Genomic DNA, 20,477 nt, shown 5'->3' with positions numbered 1-20,477 from the left:
CTCCTGCAGTCAGAGCGGGGGTAGAGGACATCACGGCAGGCTCCAATGGCATCTAGAAGTCACCCCAGGGATGCATCACTGATTCGGGGGGCAGTCTTTTACCCTTTTGGGGCCATGTCTTCTGTGCAGCAGTCCTGGGCTGGAAGCACTGAGAGGTGTTCATGCGGCTGCCTTTAAATATGGCACCCGGTGTGAGGAAGAGATGAGGTGACCACGTGGTGGGCAAATGAAAGCCCACCCACCATTGAAACGGCGTGTTTCCCAGGAATGTATGGTTAATGAGGCAGGATTAGGTGATACAGTGTGAAAAGCCGCCATTTCAGCTGGTGAGTAAAATGTTATTTTTCCCGCTGGCTACCACACTTAGTGCAAATCTGGGATGATTCTGCCCATTATCATTGTCCCTGGACAGTCCTTTTGTGTTTTAAAGAGGGACTGCCTTGGTGATAGAAGACAAAAAACAGTCCAACTGTTCATCATTTTTATCAGGATGATGTCACAACCACCTAATGGGGCAATAACTTGGGTTATCTTTTTTATTCATGTTTGGCAAAGAGGGAGAAAAATTGTCTTGCTCAGTAAATTTCAATCAGCAGCTCAGACCTCTCAGAGTGCAGTTTGAGAGAGGCAGCAGGAATCAAAATAGAGAAATGTCCATTCAGCTCATCAAGCATAGAATACACAGCATAGAAACAGGCTATTTGGCCAATTTGTCTTTGCTGGTGTTTATACTCCACATGTGTCTCTTCCCATTCCATTTCCCTCATTGTAGCCTTTCAACATATCTTTCTATTCCTTTTGCTCTCATATACTTATCTAGTTTCCTTTTGAAGCATCTAAGATACTAGCCTCAATCAATTCCTATTGTATTAAGTTTCATATTACCTGAGTAAAGAAATTTCTCCTTACTTCCTGATTGGATTTATTAGGAGCTATCTTGTACTTATGGCCGCCTGTTTTGGATTCTCCCGTGAGTGGAAAGATTCTCTCCAACATCTCTCCAAACTATTCACAATTTTAAACCCCTTTCAGGTCACCTGTAAGTCTCTCTTTTCTAAAGAAAAAGCCTCAACCTATTCGATCTTTCCCGAAAGCTGTGATCTCTCAGTTCTGGTATCATCCTTGGAAATCCTTTTTGCACTTTCTCTAGTGTCTCTGTGTTATTTTTTGGTATGGAGACCAGATTTGTGCATAGTATTCTAAATATGGCTTGGCCTGGGTTATATATAAGGTTAACATAATTTCACTACTTTTGAATTCTATACCCCTAGAAATAAATTCCAGTACTTTGTTAGTATTTTTAACTCCTTTGCTGGCCTGTGATGCTGCCTTTGATGATTTCTTTACCTCTATCCCTAGATCGCTTTGCTCTTTTACCCTAATCAGTTTCTTATTCTCAGTGTTGGTGATGTTTCTTCTCCTGAAGCACAACATTTATCTAAGCTAAAGTTCATTTGCCACCTAACTGCCCAGTCTGCAAGTTTTGTAATGTTTTCTTGCATTATCTTGCAATCTTCTCACAGTGTTGGCCATACTTTGGTATGATCTGTAAATTTTGATATTGAGTTATTTCAACTCAACACTGGTGGTCCCAATACTGACCCTTGTGGAATACCATTTTCTAACTTTCTTCAATCTGAATAACTGCCCTTTACCCCTACCCTCTGCGTTCTTATTTTCTTAGCCAATTTGCTACTCATTTAGCAATTTGTCCACTGACTCGATATGTCCTAACCTTTGTAAGGAGCCTATCATGTGAATTATTGATAAGCCTTGTACAATAAACCCTGTCATGGACCCATTTAATCTTTTGGGCGATAAATTTTCCAAAGATAATCAAACAAATCTCACAATCCTGGCCTGCTATCCTCCAAACTATCTTCCCCAGCAGCACAGGAACTGTTCACGGTTAGTGATTGGGGGTGGGGGGAGGCATTTGGTGGTGCAGTGGTATTGCCACAGGACTGGCAATCCAGAGACCCAGGGTAATGCCTTGGAGACCCAGATTCAAATCCCACCATGACAGATGATGAAATTTGAATTCAATAAAAAATCTGGAATTAAAAGTCTAATGATAACCATGAAACAATTGTCTTAAAAACCCATCTGGTTCACTAATGCCCCTTAGGGAAGGAAATCTGCTGCCCATACATGTGACTTCAGACCCACAACAAAGTGGTTGACTCTGAAATTGCCTAGCAAGCCACTTATTCCTCAAGAGCAATTAGGGATGGCCAGCAAAGCCCCCATCCCATGAACAAATAAAAAAAATGCAAGCAATATAAATGTAAGATTTTTTTCATTTATAAAGCAGTGCTGAATCAGGAGTATCATACATCTCATTCTATCCCTTTAACCACTGATTGCATTTTCAATCTGATATTTACCTAACTGCATGTTAAAATAGTTAATCATCTCAGAACTTGTTAGGAGTCTGCACTACACATTGTGAAGTGAGGGGTGGGCGAGATCTCTTCTCATCTCAGATCTATAAGATAGTATGATGAACTCCATGAGGACAGAAGTTGGTTCCTGAAACCATAAACATCAGCATCACTGGGATAAATGGTTCTCATTGTATAGAGCAATTGGATCTTTGTCACGCCAGATGTGTCTCAGTGGGTTAGCACTCTCACCTCTGAGTAATGAGGATCAATTTTCACTCCAAGCCTTGAACACAAAAATCAAGGCTAGCACACGTGTGCAGCACTGAAGGAATACTGCCCTGTCGGAGGTTGTTGTCTTTCAAATGAGATGTTAAATGAAGCCCCATTTGCCTGCTTGGCTGGATTAAAAGGTCCCATAGCACCACTTTGAAGAAGAGCAGGGGAGTTATCTCTGATGCCCTGACCAATATTTATCAATAAACATCATAAAAAACATTACTCCTATTTTTGGGAGTCTGCTATGTGAAAATTGGCTGCCGTGTTTTCTACGTTACAACAGTGACTACACTTCAGAAGTAATTTGTTGGTTATAAAGTGCTTTGCTATGTCCAGTGGTCATGAAAAGGGCTGTATAACTGAAAGGTATTTTTTCAGTTAGAAAGCAGTGTAAGGCTGAATCAGATGTATCATAGCATGTTGAGTATCTTACTGTGATTAATTTTCATGGCAAAACAACCGCATTTAAATGTAAGTGGCACAAGCAGAATACCAATACGGTCTCCCAGTTTATACAAGATGCATTCAGCTCATGATCCAATCCATTATAACACATCATAACTGTGATTTTATGAGTTTTGTGACATGCACTTAGGGAATAAAAGGGGACAGCTCATTAATAATGAAAATAAAGTTGCCAAATTAGAAATCCAGCCAAAGCTGCTGTAGCTGTCATTACTTCTGTGACTGAGCAAAAATGTTTATTTTGCATTTTATCAAATAAGGCCTTGCGTCATATTAAAAATGTAAGTATTATGCTTCTTCTCATTAACTGCATTGTTTCCTAACAAAGATCCTGAAAGCTTATAGATTCTTGTGGGAGTATTTGAGCTGTAGAAATTGAGAACTGTTTTTGTTGCTGAGTACAGCGATATGCTTTTGACTTGTTAATGTTTCATAAAAACTAAAGAACACTTGTCTGCATTTTCCTAATGCTGGTTTCACCTGTTCCCTTCCCAGAAATACAACAAATCGCCAGAATGATAAGTGTGTATAAACTATTTGCAAAATGGATGTTTGGGGTGATTTTATGAGCCTGCACTGCCAGGTCAGAATATCCTGGACAGCAAGCACCCAAATTTCCAAAGTACAAGTCGCCAGCAACATCAGTAAAATACCATGCCTGTCTCTATTTTTTGTATGTTGTGATCTCCAAATATTTTCAAATTTCATAATTTTGAAAATATGAGAGGCGTACGTTTAAAAATATTTCTCTCAGGGAATAACTTTTGAATATTAATCATTGAAATATTGATCTCCTCAAGGTGAGCAATGTCAATATTATTCCCCAAAATGGAACACATCTGCACCTTTCTAATATCTAGAAAACTTATCGAGCAGGTCAGTTATAGCACCGGAAGATCAAATGTGTTTGTTTACCACCACTTTACCACCATGTGTCGCTATGCAGACTTATGTGGATTCCCCAGTGGGGGGCAGCACTGCGGGTCACTACCTTCATGGCCCACAATCCTCACTGATATCACTGAAGAATGGTACACTGGCTGTGCAGGTAGCAGCCAATGGGGAACTGACATAGTGTGTCAACTGTTATTTGAAGCGGGGCTATATGAGTAATTGTTCTCCCAGTGCTCCTTCTACTCTCTGTTGATGCTGTACCTCAAAAAGCATTCCCATTTGCAGGGATAATGAATTTATCCATTTTCCACACCATTCTCCTTATGGCTTGTCTGAGTGATATTGCCAATTTTCTGCTAATGTATCAATGAAATGTGGACATGCAATAGCCCTGACCACTTGCAATTGTGTTCAGATGCCCAAAGAGTCCCCTACAACAAGTAGAATGGGGAGGGGAGTCTTTGCTGTGTCAGCCTGGGTTGAATTAAAACTCAGATGACAGAAGTGAAGTATTAGTGTCCTACATTATTTCACCACTCACTCTCCATTATCATCTTATATTGTTGCCCGAGAGGCATGATATCTAATAATGCTCTCACTTTAGCATTTGAAAGTGCGTATACACACACGCAGACACTCTGATTATTTTAGATGCTGAAGTAAAACTGCACTTTCAGAAGTCATGATTAATTTTTAAAAATTTGTGGAATGGCGGATTCACAAAATCTTTGTGCTACTTCTGCTGTGGTGAACTTTTTCCACCAAGACATGATTTAACTTGTCATCTATTCTGTCTGCAAGCTAAAGGAGTAAACTTTGACAGACATTCTTGTTCCTGAACACAGGGTGTAACTACTAAATAAAGGGTGGTTTGCTTGCTTGAGATGCATTTGTCCAAAAGCTAGTCTGACCTTGGTTGCCCAGTTGTGACAATTTTGTGCCGCAGGCAATCATGATACATAATACAAAGCCCTACCCATACCTCAAAATATAGATCCCTTCTTCAATGTGACGTGACATATTTTAATGACAGCCCGGCAGTTTGTGACTAAATGAATATTTTTAACTACAAACAAGTAGAAAGCATTCATCCAAAGGTGCTCTGTACTCAGAAAGTACCTGTGTTTGAGATGTAACCTAATATTGAAGAGTTTTATTTGTGACTATTCAAATCAAAATTATTTTTTATTATAGGAGACCATCGTCTGGAACCAAATGTGATTCAATATCCAACATTATGTATGGTGACGAAAGAGAAAATATGAATGCAGGGGTAGGTATCATTTTACAAGAGCTCTTGCATTTATTTCACACAGCTAATTAAAGCAGCAGGATGATACAGTTAGAAAAAGTAATTGTGCACTTTTTCTATTAGAACAGTGATCCTCAAGCTATTTTCCAATGTGGCTCCATTTTAACATTTGAAAATTAACATGACCCCAGACAGTAACAAAAATGAAACAGCAATAAAGCACCATTATAACATTCAGTATATAATTATTAAACTTCATGTAATATAGATCAACATTTAAATATGAAAATCTGTGTTTTTAAAGTACATTGTAAAAATGTTTTTAAAGTACTCATGTGGCTTTCAACGAAGCTCTTCATATTCCTGGGTTGCAGAAGACTCAGTGAAGCTCAACCCCTGAACCATAGACACATTCTAATCAGTCCCTCTCCCTTTTACACACACATACACTGTAAGCCTCGATCTCTCTGTCTCTCTCACACGCACACACAGTAATCAACCATTATATCCGCCAAACACACACACACACACACACACACAGAGCAATCAACCACTTTCCCCACCAAACACATGCAAACAACACGCACGCAGATGGTGTAAACAGCTCCTCTCCCCACCTCACACACAAATGCTATAATGAGTCCCTCTCCCAACAAACACACACACACACACACACACATAGACACATGCATGCTGTAATCAGCCCCTCTCCCCACAACACACAGTCACACATATACACACACACACACACACACACACACACACCCATACTGCAATCAGCCCCTCTCTTCCTCCGTGGCCATACACACTGTAATCAGCCTCTCCCTCCCCACCTCCACACACACTGTAATCAGCCCCTCGTTCCCCACCTCCACATACACTGTAATCAGCCCTCTCTCCCCCACCACACACACTGTAATCAATCCCTCCCTCCCCACCTCCACACATACTGTAACAAGCCCCTCTCTCCCCCATCACAGACACTGTAATTAGCCCCTCTCTCCCCACCTCCACATACACTAATCAGCCCCTCGCTCTACCCTCTTCCACACACACTGTAATCAGCCCCTCTTTCCACCTTCCCACACACACACTGCAATCAGTCCCTCTCTCCGCACCCCCCCCCCACACACACTGTAATCAGCCCCTCTCTCTGCACCCCCCCCCCAACACACACTGTAATCAGCCCCTCTCTCCGCCCCCACACACTGTAATCAGCCCTCTCCCCATACACAAATCCAATCTGCCAGCTGGTGGCTGTGGGATCACACAGCAGTTCTGACTGCGCCTGCCTTAGCCCTAGCCTGTCATGTGTAGCTGATTCACCGACCCTAAGTTCCTGCTGTGCCGGCCAGCTATTGCCTATTAGGAATTTCATATTTTCGTAACATATTTTTAATTAAAAAATGTTTAATTAAAGCTTGCTATTCTATTAAAGTTCACTTCCCCAGACTCCACTGGAGTAAACTGTTGCTGTGGAAAACTGTGTAATTGATGCTGTCCTCTTTCAGACTGGATCATGTAATAATTAGGAAGGTTACTCCCCATTGCTCCCCCCCCAACCAACCCCCACACCCTCCAACACCACTATATGCTCACCAATCTAATCTTCAGATCAATTGTTTTGTTAATCAACCTTCATGTCTAATACGGGCCAAGGAACAGGAGCTTGCCAATTACTGAGTACCCTTGCACACATTGTTACATGACAAGACACAAGAGAAATCCCAGGGACCAGCCCACCAGTGCCGAAATCAGATCTAATAGAAAAAGTCGATTGAAGAAGGATGACGTGGGGCAGGAGAAAATCAATGACTCACTCGTTGAACTTGCAGTTCACCAGGGTGGATGGCCCCGGGGTGTCAAGCAGCTGGTCCTCCTCTCTATGGGTGCCCAACGGCCCCTGACTGACTCCTTGAGGAGAAGGTGAAGCTGGAGTGAGATCGAGCTGCCCCGCACCCACCTCGCATTGACATTGCTGGAGACCAACTATATAATGATGGAGTTCAGTCCATGCAGCAGTGCAGGACCGATGTGCTAGACCAAGGACTCCAAGGCCGCTGCCAGCCTGCTGGTTTTGACCTCAGTACATTGACATGCCGACGCTATCACCTCAGCCTGAAGGCGGATGGACTCCTTTATCATCCCTTGCAATCTAAGGAGTGCACCAGACATCCCTGCCTGATGATCCCGTGATTGCCTTTGCAGCTCCACCAACTGATTGAGGACTGAGTCCAGCGGGTCAAAATCTGACTTGGATTCAGCAGCTGTCTTGCCACCAACGGTCCTCCGAGTGTCTGCAACCAAGGGTGTTTCAGCCTCATCCTGCTGTGGAACAGATTGTGTGCTGTTTTCACTAGATTGTGATCCCAGTGCTACTCTATATCTAGGTCCCACCTAAGTGTGTGTCGCTTCGCTGGTGGAGGGTGTAGTGAGCACCGTGATGGATCTTCAACGGTGCTGCCCTCAGGGTCCTTATCCGAGGTGCTCTCAGCACTGGGGTCAGGCTCAAATTTGCCTGAGAGCGACATGTCAGAAGTGCCGAGGACAGAAAGTGGAGATTATTAGTGCATGCCAGCTGCTTTGAACACATAACAGTGGATTCAGAGTGATGTTGCGAAAGCATTCATATGGATGTTCGCCGCCGACCTCACCATCGCTGCAGGAATGGTCGACATCCTTTCCAATGCGTGACTCTCGAACGGAGTGAGGACCTTTGAAGTCTAGCACTCTACTCCCAGCCTGCGACCTCTCCCGTTGATTGTGTGCAATCTTGTCCTGCATAAAGATGGATGGAGAAAGTGTTAGCAAGGCACATGCCAGGCTAAATGAGAAGGATGCCAAGCATGCATGTGTGCTGCATGGATGGGATGAGGAGGCGATCTCCAGAGGAGATGAGGCCAGATGGAGATGTGAGGGTGCTATGAGATAGTGAGTTTTGATGTCCCTTGAGTTGGCTGTGAGTGAGATGCCAGTGAATGTGTGATGGGCTTGTGAGTATGTGAGTTGAGATTGATGAGATGGTTGGCTTACCCTGGTGCATGGATGAGATCATTCATCCATTTTCTGCACTGGATGGATAACCTCTTTTGTGCAGCATTGGCACTGACCTCCTCTGCTAACACCTTCTAAGCCGGAACAGTGAGACTGATAGACCTCCTGTGGCCAGAGCGGGGGTAAAGGACATCATGACGGGCCTCCATGGCATCCAAAAGGTACCCCAGGGATGTGTCACTGAATCGGGAGACTGCATTCTTCTTGGCTTTCAGGGCCATGTCTTCACCAGAGCAGTCCTGGGCTGCAAGCATTGAGAAGTGTGTACGCAGCTGCATTTAAATATGATGCCTTGCATGAGGAAGCAGGTAGATAACGGCATGGTGAGCCAATTGGAAACCTGCTGTCAGCCATCCGGCATGTTTCCCAATGACTGCATAATTTATGGGACGGAGAGGAGACGATATGGCGCCAAAACCCACCATTAAGGCCAGTGGGTAAAATGTCTTTTTTCATGCCCGCTACTGCATTTAGTTTGAGTTCCCAGGCCACTCAGTTCCGGACCTCATTACAGCCTTGGTCCAAGCATGGACACAAGAGCTGAAATCCAGAGGTGAGGTGAGAATGATTCCCTTGATATCAAGGCAACATTTGACTGAGCGTGGCATCAAGGAGCTCTATCAAACTAAATCAATGAGAATCGGGGAAAAGCTCTCCACAGGTTGGAGCCATTCTTAGCAGAAAGGAAGGCTATTGTGGTTGTTGGAGGTCAATCTCAACCCCAGGACATCAGTGCAGGAGTTCCTCAGAGTAGCATCCTCAACCCAACCATCTTCAGCTTCTTCATCAATGACCTTCTCTCTATCATAAGGTCAGAAGTGGAGATGTTCACTGATGATATTGTACAATGTTCAATACCACTTGCAACTGTTAGGTTGCTGAAGTCACCCCTGTCCCTATGGAGCAAAGCCTGGGCAGAAAAGAAAGTCCTCTGTGTGCTATTTTAACATAATTGGTGCGTACAGGTGAAATTCCTCTTTAATAAAATTGATAACTCTTTTATTTTAAATGGGTTGTCAGCTTTGTTAAAATGTCAAATGTTGGTATGTCTGTCCTAGGTGCGATGTTATCATTGACTGTGTAAGAAAGTTAAGTGAGTGTCAGCAAATAGATAATTAACCCACTGACTATCATTTCAGCTGTCTATATTGGTTTTGCTTCATAATGTTGGGATCGTACTTTATCAAGGCAGTTTTCCGCTCATTATTACAACTAAATTCAACATGTAAAATAAGTAAGCAATATTTCCAACCATAAATTTTGTTAAAATCAATCATAGTTCTTTGCAAAGGCTTGAATTAAAAGGAAAGGATCTCATGGTGGGTACAGGCTAACTATATTGCCTAGCCCAGAAATCAAATATTGGCTTTCTCCTCAGTTTGCATTTGAGGCTCTACAATAGGACATTATTCTGTCCCTTTCTCCAGCTTCGGATGACTATCTAGTAATCCCTGCTGGAATGTGAGCAGGTATGGATGTTTCAGGAGGGCGGGGTGAGAGTTTGCTATGGTACCATCCATGCACAATAAGCATCTGGTGATCACTGTTTAGGCCTCCGTGTGAAAAGTATTCACAGAAGGCCATAACTGCCAAGGGAAGTGCAGCCAAACAAGTACCTGTGCTTTGGGAGAGGAAGGGAGAAAATTGAAAGAAAAAGCAGGGTCCCTGAAGGTAAAACATGTTGTCAAATGCCATTGGCTTGTATCAGGCTAACAAAATAAAATCTATTCATCCTTACATTAAATCAAAATCTATAGGATACAAATAACCCTAATTACAACTGGCAGGGTACATGGAAAAAAATACCAAAAAAAACTCTTAGTTAAGGCTTGTTAAGTTCACAAGACAAATGTTTCTTTCTGTATGAACGGTATCCTGGGATTTGTCCAGTTTTGTTCAATAAAATTGTGATTAGTCATGTTGTTCTGTGGTGTTTGTTTTCCTGACAGTTCTCAGTGTGAAACCATGTAATGTAACTGACTGCCAAAGTTGTGTCACTCCAGTGTGCTTTCTTTTTCAGTTTGCAGTGGACGACCTTTTGACTAGTCTGGCTATCAGTGTTTACCCCTGGCACACTTCGTATAAGGTAGGGTCAGATCCAGCTATTGATAAAAGTAGTTTTGCTAAGTTAGGGTAAATAAAACATTTCATAATTTGCCTCATTACTAGACTGTGGAACAATGATAAAGATGCATAATTGTGTTGAATAAGCTGTTCTGAAAGAATTATAAAAATGAAAGAACATGGAGGGACAGTATAAAATAAAGGGCACTACTCTAAATGGCTGCAGGAGCAGAAGGACCTGGGTGTATATGTGCATTAATCATTAAAGGTGACAGGACAGGTTGAGGCAGTTAATAAACCATACAATGTCCTAGGCTTTATTAATAGGGGCATAGAGCACAAAAGCAAGGAGGTTATGTTGGACTTTTACAAGACACTAGTTAGACCTCAGCTGGAATATTGCATACCATTCTGGGCACTGCATTTTAGGAAGGATGTGAAGGCATTGGAGAGAGTGCAGAAGAGGTTCATGAGAATGGTTCCAAGGATGGGGAACTTCAGTTGTGAAATAAGATTGAAGAAGTTGGGACTCTTTTCCTTGGAGAAAAGAAAGCTGAGAGAAGATTTGATAGACATATTCAAAATCATGAGAATCATAGAATTTTAACGGCACAGAAGGAGTCCATTCGGCCCATCATGTCTACACCGGTTCTCCAAATGAGCATTATGACCTAGTTCCATTGCGCTGCATTTTCCCTGTACCCCTGCACATTGTTTCTATTCAAATAACCATCCAATGCTCTTTTGAATGCCTCAGTTGAACCTGCATCCACCACACTTCCAGGCAGTGCATTCCAGACCTGAACCACTCATTGTGTGAAAAAGGTTTTTCTCACGTCACATTTGCTTCTTTTGCAAATCACTTTAAATCTGTGTCCTCTCATTCTTGATCCTTTTACAAGTAGGAACAGCCTGTTTCTATCTACCCTGTCCAGCCCCTTTGTGATTTTGAACATCTCTATCAAATCTCCTTCTTCTCTCCAAGAACAGTCCCAACCTCTCCAATCTATCCTGATAGCTGAAGTTTCTGATCCCTGGAACCATTCTTGTAAACCTCTTCTGCACTCTCTCCAATGTGTTCACATCCTTCCTATAGTGTGGCACCCAGAACTGTATACAATATTCCAGCTGAGGTCTAATGAGTGTCTTATATAATTTCAGCATAACCTTCCTGTTCTTGTGCTCTATGCCCCTATTAATAAAGCCCAGGATATTATATGCTTTATTAACTGTTCTCTCCACCTGCCCTGCCACCTTCAAAGATTTATGCGCATATACACTCAGGTGTTTCTGCTCCTGCAACCACTTCAAAATTTCACCCCTTATTTTCTATTGTCTGTCCATGTTTTTCCTACCAAAATGCATCACCTCACACTTCTCTGCATTGAACTTCATCTGTTACCTATCTGCCCACTCCACCATCTTGTCTATGTCCTTTTGAAGTTCCACACCATCCTCCATACAGTTCACTACTCTCCCAAGCTTCTTATCATCCGCAAACTTTGAAATTGCCCCCTGCACACCAAGATATAGATCATTTATATTAGGCAAAGCAAAGGTCCCGATATCGACCCCTGAGGAACCCCACTATGAACCCTCCTCCAGCCCAAAAAATATCCATTGACCATTACTCTCTGCTTCCTATTTTTCATCCAGTTTTGTATCCACTTTGCTACTGTCCCTGTTATTTTATGAGCTATAACTTTTCTCACAAGTCTGTTGTGTAGCACTGTATCAAATGCCTTTTGAAAGTTCATGTGCACCACATCAATAGCATTGCCCTCATTGACCTTTTCTGTTACGTCTTCAAAAAACACCAGCAAGTTAGTTAAACACAGTTTCCCCTTTAGGAATCCATGCTGGCTCTTCCTTATCAACCCATATTTTTCCACATGACCACTAATTCTATCCCAAATAGTTTTTCTGGAATCTTGCCCACCACTGAAGTTAAACTGACTAGTCTATAATTGCTGAGCTTATCCTTACAATCTTTTTTGAACAAGGGCGTAATATTTGCAATTCTCCAGTCCTCTGGCCCCACCCCTGAGTCTAGGGAAGACTGAAAGATTATGGCCAGTGCCCCTGCCATTTCTATTTTCACTTCCTTCAATATCCTTGGATGCATCTCATCCAGTCCTGGTGCCTCGTCAACTTTAAGTCCCAACAGTCTATTCAACACACCTCCTCCTTATCGATTTTGAACCCTTCTAGCGACAGAGCTTCCTAGTCTGTCATGGCCTGGGTATCATCTCCCACCTTGGTAAAGATGGATGCAAAGTATTCATTTAAGACCTCAGCCACAGCCCCTTCGTCCATGTGTAAATTCCCTTTTGGGTTCCTGATCGACCCTACTCCTCCTTTTACCACCCGTTTACTATTTATATGCTTATAGAAGACTTTGGGATTCCCCTTTATGTTGGCTGCCAGTCTTTTCTCATAATCCCTCTTCACTTCTCTAATATGTTTTTTCACCTCCCCTCTGAACCTTCTGTATTCCTCTTGGTTCTCTGTATTTTCTACCTGGCACCTGTTATAAGCACACTTTTTCTTCTTTACTTTAATTTCTATCTCCTTTTTCATCCAGGAAGCTCTGGATTCATTTGCCCTACCTTTCCCTTTCGATGGAATATACCTTAACTGTGCCCGAACCAATTCTTCTTTGAAGGTAACCCATTGTTCAGCTACAGCTTTTCCTGCAATCTTTTGTTCCAGTCTATCTGGCCCAATTCCGTTCTTGCTCCATCGAAGTTGGATCTCATCCAGTTAATTATTCTTACTCTGGGTTGCTTATCGTTCTTTTCTATCATCATCCTAAAACACACAATACGATCACTGTCTCCAAAATATTCCCCTACAGATACTTGATCTACTTGGCCCACCTCATTTCCAAGAACTAGGTCCAAAGTTGTGTCTTTTCTTGTTGGATTGGACACACACTGTTGTAGAAAATTCTCCTGAACACAGTCAAGGAACTCGTGCCCCTTTCTGCCCTTCACACTACCACTATCCCAGTCTACATTCGGGTAATTAAAGTCACCCGTTATAACTACTCTATAATGCTTGCATCTCTCTGTAATTTCCCTGCGGATTTGTTCTTCTATGTTCTTCTCACCAATTGGTGGTCTATAGACTACCCTGAGCAATGTAATTTTTTCCTTAGCTCTAGCCAAATTGATTCTGTCCTTCAAACCTCTGGTACATCCTCTTTCTCCAACAGTGCAATGTTCTCCTTAACTAATACCACAACCCCTCCTCCTTTCCTTCCTTTCCTATCTTTTCTGAACACCTTGTACCTGGGACTATGAGGTGTCTACACAGAGTAGATAGAGTGAAGTTGTCCCCACTTGTGAAAGAATCAAGGACTAGAGGACACAGATTTAAAGTAATTGACAAAAGAAAGCAAAAGCGATATGAGAAAAAGCTTTTTCACACAGCGAGTGGTCAACGTCTGGAATGCATTGCCTGAGAGTGTGGTAGAGATAGGTTCAACTGAGGCATTCAAAAGGGAATTAGATGATTATTTGAAAAGAAACAATCTGCTGGGCTACGGGGAGAAGGTAGGAGAATAGCACTAGGTGAGTTGCTCATTCAGAGAGCTGGTGCAGACACAGTGGGCCAAATGGCTTCCTTCTGCTCTATAACAATTCTGTGATTCTGTGAAATTCAGTTCATGGGGCTTGGCAAGATGATATTACTAAATGTTGCCACACATTGCTAGATACCTCAGATCCATAAATTACTTTATATTGAAATGAAAAAAGGTTTCAAATCTGCTTTCCTAACATTTTCCAAAATTTGAGAAACATTGGGTTGAATTTTCCCGTTCGAGTTGGGAGTCTGATGTTGAGCTGATTTCTGGGTTGAGAACCTGTATGTGAACATGAAGAGACATTGGACATTCCTGCGGGAGATCAGTTAAGAAGCTGCCTCCAGTAAAATTGTGAGGAGGTGGGAACACATCAGGAAATCAACCCAATGCACTTCTTTTGCCATTCTCCCAGCACCGTCCCCCTTCCACCTCCAAACCTCCCCCATGGTGCTGGGAAAACTCCCCCACACTGCATGCAAAGGTTGATGGTACTGATTTGTTCTATAATAAATGGGTTATGACACAGTGACTTCATTAGAAAATGAGAAATTAGAAAACACCACTTCCTACTTTCTGGCACTCTGAATAACTACTCTTTGCTCTCATTTTTCTGCTTTCTGCCTTGAAGCCAGCTAGCAATTCATTTTGCCACTTGTCCTCTGATTCCACATTCTCTTAATGTCCTTCAAAAGTCCTTTGAAAATCCAGATAAATCACATCCACTGCACTACCATTGTCTACTCTCTCTTACCTTTTCAAAAAATTCAGTAATGTTGGTCAGGAAAATTTTCCCTTTTGAAATCCATGTTGACTATTCATTATTATATTTTTTGTTTCTAGGTGTTTTTCTATTCTCTCCTTTAATAAGCATTTCATTATTTTACTTCCACTGGCAATAAGCTGCCAATATAGGTTCTGTTCCTCTACTTAAGTATAGAAATGACATTAGCTCAGTGCTAGTCCTCAGGCACTACACCTTTTCTACTGAATTCTTAAATATTAACAGTAATACCTCTGCTATCTCTTTCTTAGATTGCTTTAAAATATGGATACAATACATCTGGGCCAGGGGTTTTATCCTTTTTGAGTTTGTTTAGTTTATTCAATACATTCTTTTAATTTATTTAAATGCACTTATATCATCACTCTTCTCATCATGCAGTGTCATGTATAACTGTTCCATCTCCTTGGTAAATACCAAAACAAAACACTTATTTAATATTTCTGCCATCTCTCCATCATTACTTATGCAATTATCCTGTCTAGCCCTTAATGGTCCTATTCCCATCAAAACCCTTTTTATTGATGTGCCTGTATAATATTTTACTATCTTGCTTTATGTTCCTTGATAATTTAATTTCATTGTTCCTCTTTGCTGTCCCAATTGTTTTTTCACTTTTCTTCTAATCTTTTTGCATGCTCTCTTATCATGCACTCCTCTGCTTTCTGTGTTCTTAATGTATGCCCCTACTCTCATCCTCAATTGTCCCCTTATGTCTTTATTCATCCATGGATTCCCACTGGTATTTGGCTTGTTCATTCCTTTTAGAATAATATATTTTTCCTGTAGCCATTTGAACACAGTTCCCGTTGTTGTTCTTATTCATTGTTCGCCCAATATTTTTACCCATTTTATTTTCCTAAGTTCTATTCTCAGTCCCTCAAAATCAGCATTCCACTAGTCTATTAACCTGGTTTTCATCATACTTATGTCTTTCTCTATCATTGTTATAAAGCATATTATAGTCACTATTGTCTAGATGTTTCCCTACTTTTATTTGTCTGCTCTGGTTCATTCCCCATCACTAGATCCAATAACGAATCCTCCCATGTGTGGAATTATGGAGTGAATAAAATCAGGGTGAAGAAGCCAAAATTAGAGGAACATAGATATCTTGGAGAGTTTTGGGGCTGGAGGAGATTACAGAGATGGTGAGGGGTGGGGAGGCTGGTGCTTTGCTGGGTGGTGGGTGAGGCCATGGAGAGATTTGAAAACGAGAATGAGAACTTCAAAACCAAGATGTTGCTTGGCCAGGAGCCAATATAGATTTGTGAGGGTATGTGTGGTGGTTCATTGTGTGCAAGTTGGGGCACAGGCAGCAGAATTTTGAATGACCTCAAATATACAGAGTGTAGAATGTGGGAGAATAGTTAAGACTAGGGCAGATGAGCTGAGGCACGGTAAAATCATGCGATGTTATAGATGTGGAAAATAGACAGCCTCAGTGATGGCACGAATATGTGGTCAGTAGCTCACCTCAGGGTCAAATATGACACCAAGGTTGCAAATGGCCTAAAGTACAGCAAATGGTGAGAAGCTCATGAAAGAAGAGGATACAGATTTTAGGTGTAGCACATTGTCCCTACATTGGTACAGGCCAGAAGATAATGCAAGAAAAAAATGTTTTTATGTAGTAAGTTTGGCATTCCTTGTTCATTTTTACAGGCGTTTTCCAATGAATCAACTGCACCCACTTCCTTTTCCAACCCTCTGTATGAAGATAAAAGAGAGAACAGGGAAGCATCAGCAGAAAGAATTGAAATTCTGCAAATGTAATCAAATGAATTCTAGAAACATTTAAAAATACTTGCCTATAAAATTGTGAATCCCAGAGCTATGTTAAATAAGTGATTCTGATGTTCAAGACTGTCTTTATGATTCTTACTACAATAAAAATAATGCCTTTCTGACAACACTGGTAAGAATGCTCATTCTGCATAACTAAATAAGTTAAAATTTTTTGTAAACTTTTGTGAGTTTTGTAAACTTCCCTATTTGAAATCATTAGGTAAGAATGTTGCATTTGTGCACATCTATGCAGTAGAAGCTGTGGCTATTTAATTAGCTTGAATGTAAAGGTTTCCCTTGCTGATCATAAATTGAATTGATGTCATGTTTAATGTGAGCAAAGAGGACCATGTGCTGTAGTACATATGGAAGGCATCATTAAGATAGAGGCTAGAGTAAAATAAAACTGTCAAATGACACAGTTCTGAAAAAATATATTGTTAAACGTATTCAAGGTGAAGCTGATTGGATAGCAATTTTACAAAATCAGCATATTTCTCTATTTACTGCAACGTGTCAAATTGCATTGTTGCTTAATGTGCCCCATTGGGCCATCAGCATCTCCTTAGCACCAAATGCATGTGTATCTGGTCATTTTCAATACTCATAGTCAATCCCCAGATTCCCAACTCACCCATTTTATATTGCGTTTTCTATCCTTCTGCCCATTTTATGACCTGCTCAGGCAATCTTGTGTTCATTATTGTCATAAGGCATCCTGCCCACTACAGCGTTTTACTGAGTGCCTGCCTCGTCTCCGCCTCCCATTTTCCCTGCTTGTTTTGACCTGGTTCATGACCTCAACCGAGCTCACCCAGCAAGAACAGGGCCGGTGATCTGACAAAAGTATGAACGTTAACTGCAATTTTAACTTTAGAGCTGACTCAGGCAGCAAATGCACCCACCAGTAACAGGCAGAAACATCACGAATAAATTTAAATCAATGTATTTTGATGTCAATAGAACCCTGAAACAATTTTAACTGGGCAGTCAGAAGTCCTGCCTCGTAGCCAATCCTGTCAGTAAAAGCTATCAGGAATAGTTTCAGAAATTGCGTGACATAGCAGCATAAGCAAATTACCTCAAATGCTGGAAATCTGAAATAGCAACACAAAATGCTAGAAATGATCAGCAGGTCAGGCAGCATCTGTGGGGGTAGAAACAGAGTTAACATTTCAGGTCAATGGCATTTCATCAGAACAGATCATGGACTTGATTGGTTAACTCTGCATCTCTCACCACAGAAGTTCCAAGACCTGCTGACATGACAGGAAGCTACGTTTCAAAGGGCGTGCAATACAGGCACCTGAGTCATTAAGATTCTTATGTCATTGTGGCTGATGCATATCCAAGGCAGCCCTGAGCTGCCAGTTTGCTCTTTTCTAATTTCTTTCTGCCGTTACTTATCCTCATTAAGCACCTACTGCTTAACATAACTGCTGTAATCAATTTACTAAGATTGAGATCATCACTCCTACTGTGTCATTCTCTTCACCTTATCCACAAAGCCTCTCCCACGGACCCCACTGTGGGGGTGGGCCTGACACGCCTGTGCATTAAATGACATGCGATGATGTCGGGCGTGCGTCCTCACATCATTGTGTGCCATCATGATATTTTGTTTGTCGGGCATGCGCCAGAGTCAGCTGCACGCTCGCTGAAATGTAAATGGCCTACTGAGGCCATTAAGAAATCAATTGAGCCACTTGAGAACGCTGCCCATCCAACCTTAACGTTGGTGGGCAGACGGAAAGCCCAAGCCGCCTTCGCGGGCAGGATGAGGTTTCCTGAAGCTTTATTAAATAAGTAAATTGATTTTCATAAACATAAAAACATGTCGCCACTCAGAGGGGACATGTTTAAAGAGATTTTTAAATCAATTCTTTAATTATTTTAATATCCATGCAATATTAACAGTTATTGCCTACTCTCTTGACCCTATTTCCACTGACCTTCCTGGCCACCGTGCTATGTCTGACATTGAAAACAGTGCCCTCTCCTCAAGCACTGTTCCTCTGCAAATCATCATCCCCTTCTCAAAAAAACCTACCTTTGAAAGCTAAGAATTGATTTGAAGGTGAGGAGGCACCAGAAGAAAGAAGGACACAACACATTATAGCTAAAGAGACCAGGGAGTAGCTCATCAAGTAGCTTCCTCAATTCCTTTGCCTGGAAAGGAAAAAAACCCTCAGCATCAACAGTCCTTTTTCTCCCTTCACCATTCCCTTCATTTTGCAATAAAGAAAATTGAAACTATTCAACCAACCTCTGCAGCGACATTCTAACAATGCAGACTTAGAAGTTGTAATGAAATAAACTACAGACCAAAGTGCCAAATATGTTAAAGGTGCTGATTTTAATTCCAAATACAATATTGCAATGAATTCTTTTCTCATCCAAATAATTAAGCTGGGGTGCTTTTCTTAACAGAAAGTTTACTCACTCTACTCTGCCATTGGCTTCAGCAGTGTTCGTGGAAGATTGCTGATGCTCTTGGAACACTTGAAATGCCCACGGTTAATAACTTCTGGGAGCTGGGGCCTCAGAGGGCTTGCCTGCACACTGCAGGTCACAAACAAGCAGGGAACAGAAGAGAGGTGCAGGACACCATACCCTCAAGACACTCTGCTGGAAGAAGACTGCAAGATGTCTGCCATTACCTGACATGACAACCTGTGCCTCCTGAGACAATGCTCTACTAAAATTCAAGGAAGCTGCTCTTCTAACAGTAGACCCTGTGTTGGGGATATGTTATCCTGCTAACTGGTCCAGGTGACCATGCCTTGCCAGTGGCTGACGAAGTCAGCACCTCTGCTTCTTCCAGGGCCGTGCTGGTGATATTTGCAGCACCTTGCAGTCAGTGGCACACAAAAGCATAAGATAGGTAACTGATTGCTTGCTCGCCAAGGTTACCAATTGTGACAACTTTGCCTGTGATTAAGCCAGTCAGGGTGTGCGCATGCTCGGGTTTGAGTCAATTGCTGGCTTCCCACAGGTACAGATTATCATCGAATACACACACACACACGGTAATCAGGACACACCCAAATCACCCAGGAATATTCACCAACCATAAGGATTTTCACTCCATCACCGTGCAGCTGGTGTGCAGCCACATAAAGATCTTTATACAAGCGTGCACAAGATTTCTGGGGCAGCAGCCATGATGTTTTCATCCTGCGGCAATCCAACCTGGCTGATTTATTTGCAGATTTAACGGGTGACTGCTCGGAGACAAGGGCTACTACCCCTTTAAAACATGTCTGATAATGCATCTCAGACCTTATGGAATGATGTCCAAGAGCACTACAATCAACATCATATCACCATCGATGTGTCACCACACAAGCCATTGTTATGCTGAAGATGCACTTTAGGTCTGGAGGCACACACCAGTTCAGTCTCGGGAATAATCATGGTGTGCTGCCCTCTGCGCAACATTGCACAGCAACAAGTTTTGCACCTACAGCAGCATCAAGTTGCTGAGTGCAGCTCAGTTTCAGAGGAATCCAAGGAGGAGGAGGAAGACAAATGCAATGGGGGTAAAGCACTGCCTGTGCTGCATATTGCTGCCAAAATGCCAGGGATGCCATAAGTATTGTGAGATTTGCTTTTTACTACTAGTGGACCCTTCTGACACCTTTACCCAACAGCTACATTTCATCTTGCAGATAGTCAAGCATCCCTTTCACATTCACCCATTGGTCATTGTCAGTTCAAGCCTTTCCATTCTTCATCAAGCAACATACAAGGCCACTTGCTAGTGAGTAACCAAAAATAGACAACTTTTGTAAAAGAATTAGATTTATGTTCTCTAGGTAATGAGCAGAAACTTAATGATATAATAATGTTAGGTACATTTGTATGAGTACACTGTGCAACTACAAATCTTTAATATTCCTTCTAACGTTCCTACGTAATGTAACC

General features: G+C 41.9%; 1 protein-coding gene across 1 annotated transcript in view; it reads left to right on the top strand.

Moving 5' to 3' along the window:
- malrd1 (MAM and LDL receptor class A domain containing 1) overlaps positions 1–19,214 on the top strand; it is a 290,471-nt gene extending 271,257 nt beyond the window's left edge. Inside the window, exons 27-29 of the mRNA XM_041183945.1 lie at positions 5,217–5,295; positions 10,349–10,414; positions 18,981–19,214. Coding sequence (XP_041039879.1) covers positions 5,217–5,295; positions 10,349–10,414; positions 18,981–19,214 — 379 coding nt within the window. The remainder of the gene's footprint in view (positions 1–5,216; positions 5,296–10,348; positions 10,415–18,980) is intronic.
- Positions 19,215–20,477: the final 1,263 nt, after the last annotated feature.

This window comes from Carcharodon carcharias, chromosome 3, assembly GCF_017639515.1.
Source record: "Carcharodon carcharias isolate sCarCar2 chromosome 3, sCarCar2.pri, whole genome shotgun sequence".
NCBI classification, from domain to species: Eukaryota; Metazoa; Chordata; class Chondrichthyes; order Lamniformes; family Lamnidae; genus Carcharodon; species Carcharodon carcharias.
This window is presented reverse-complemented; position numbering and strand designations above follow the sequence as displayed.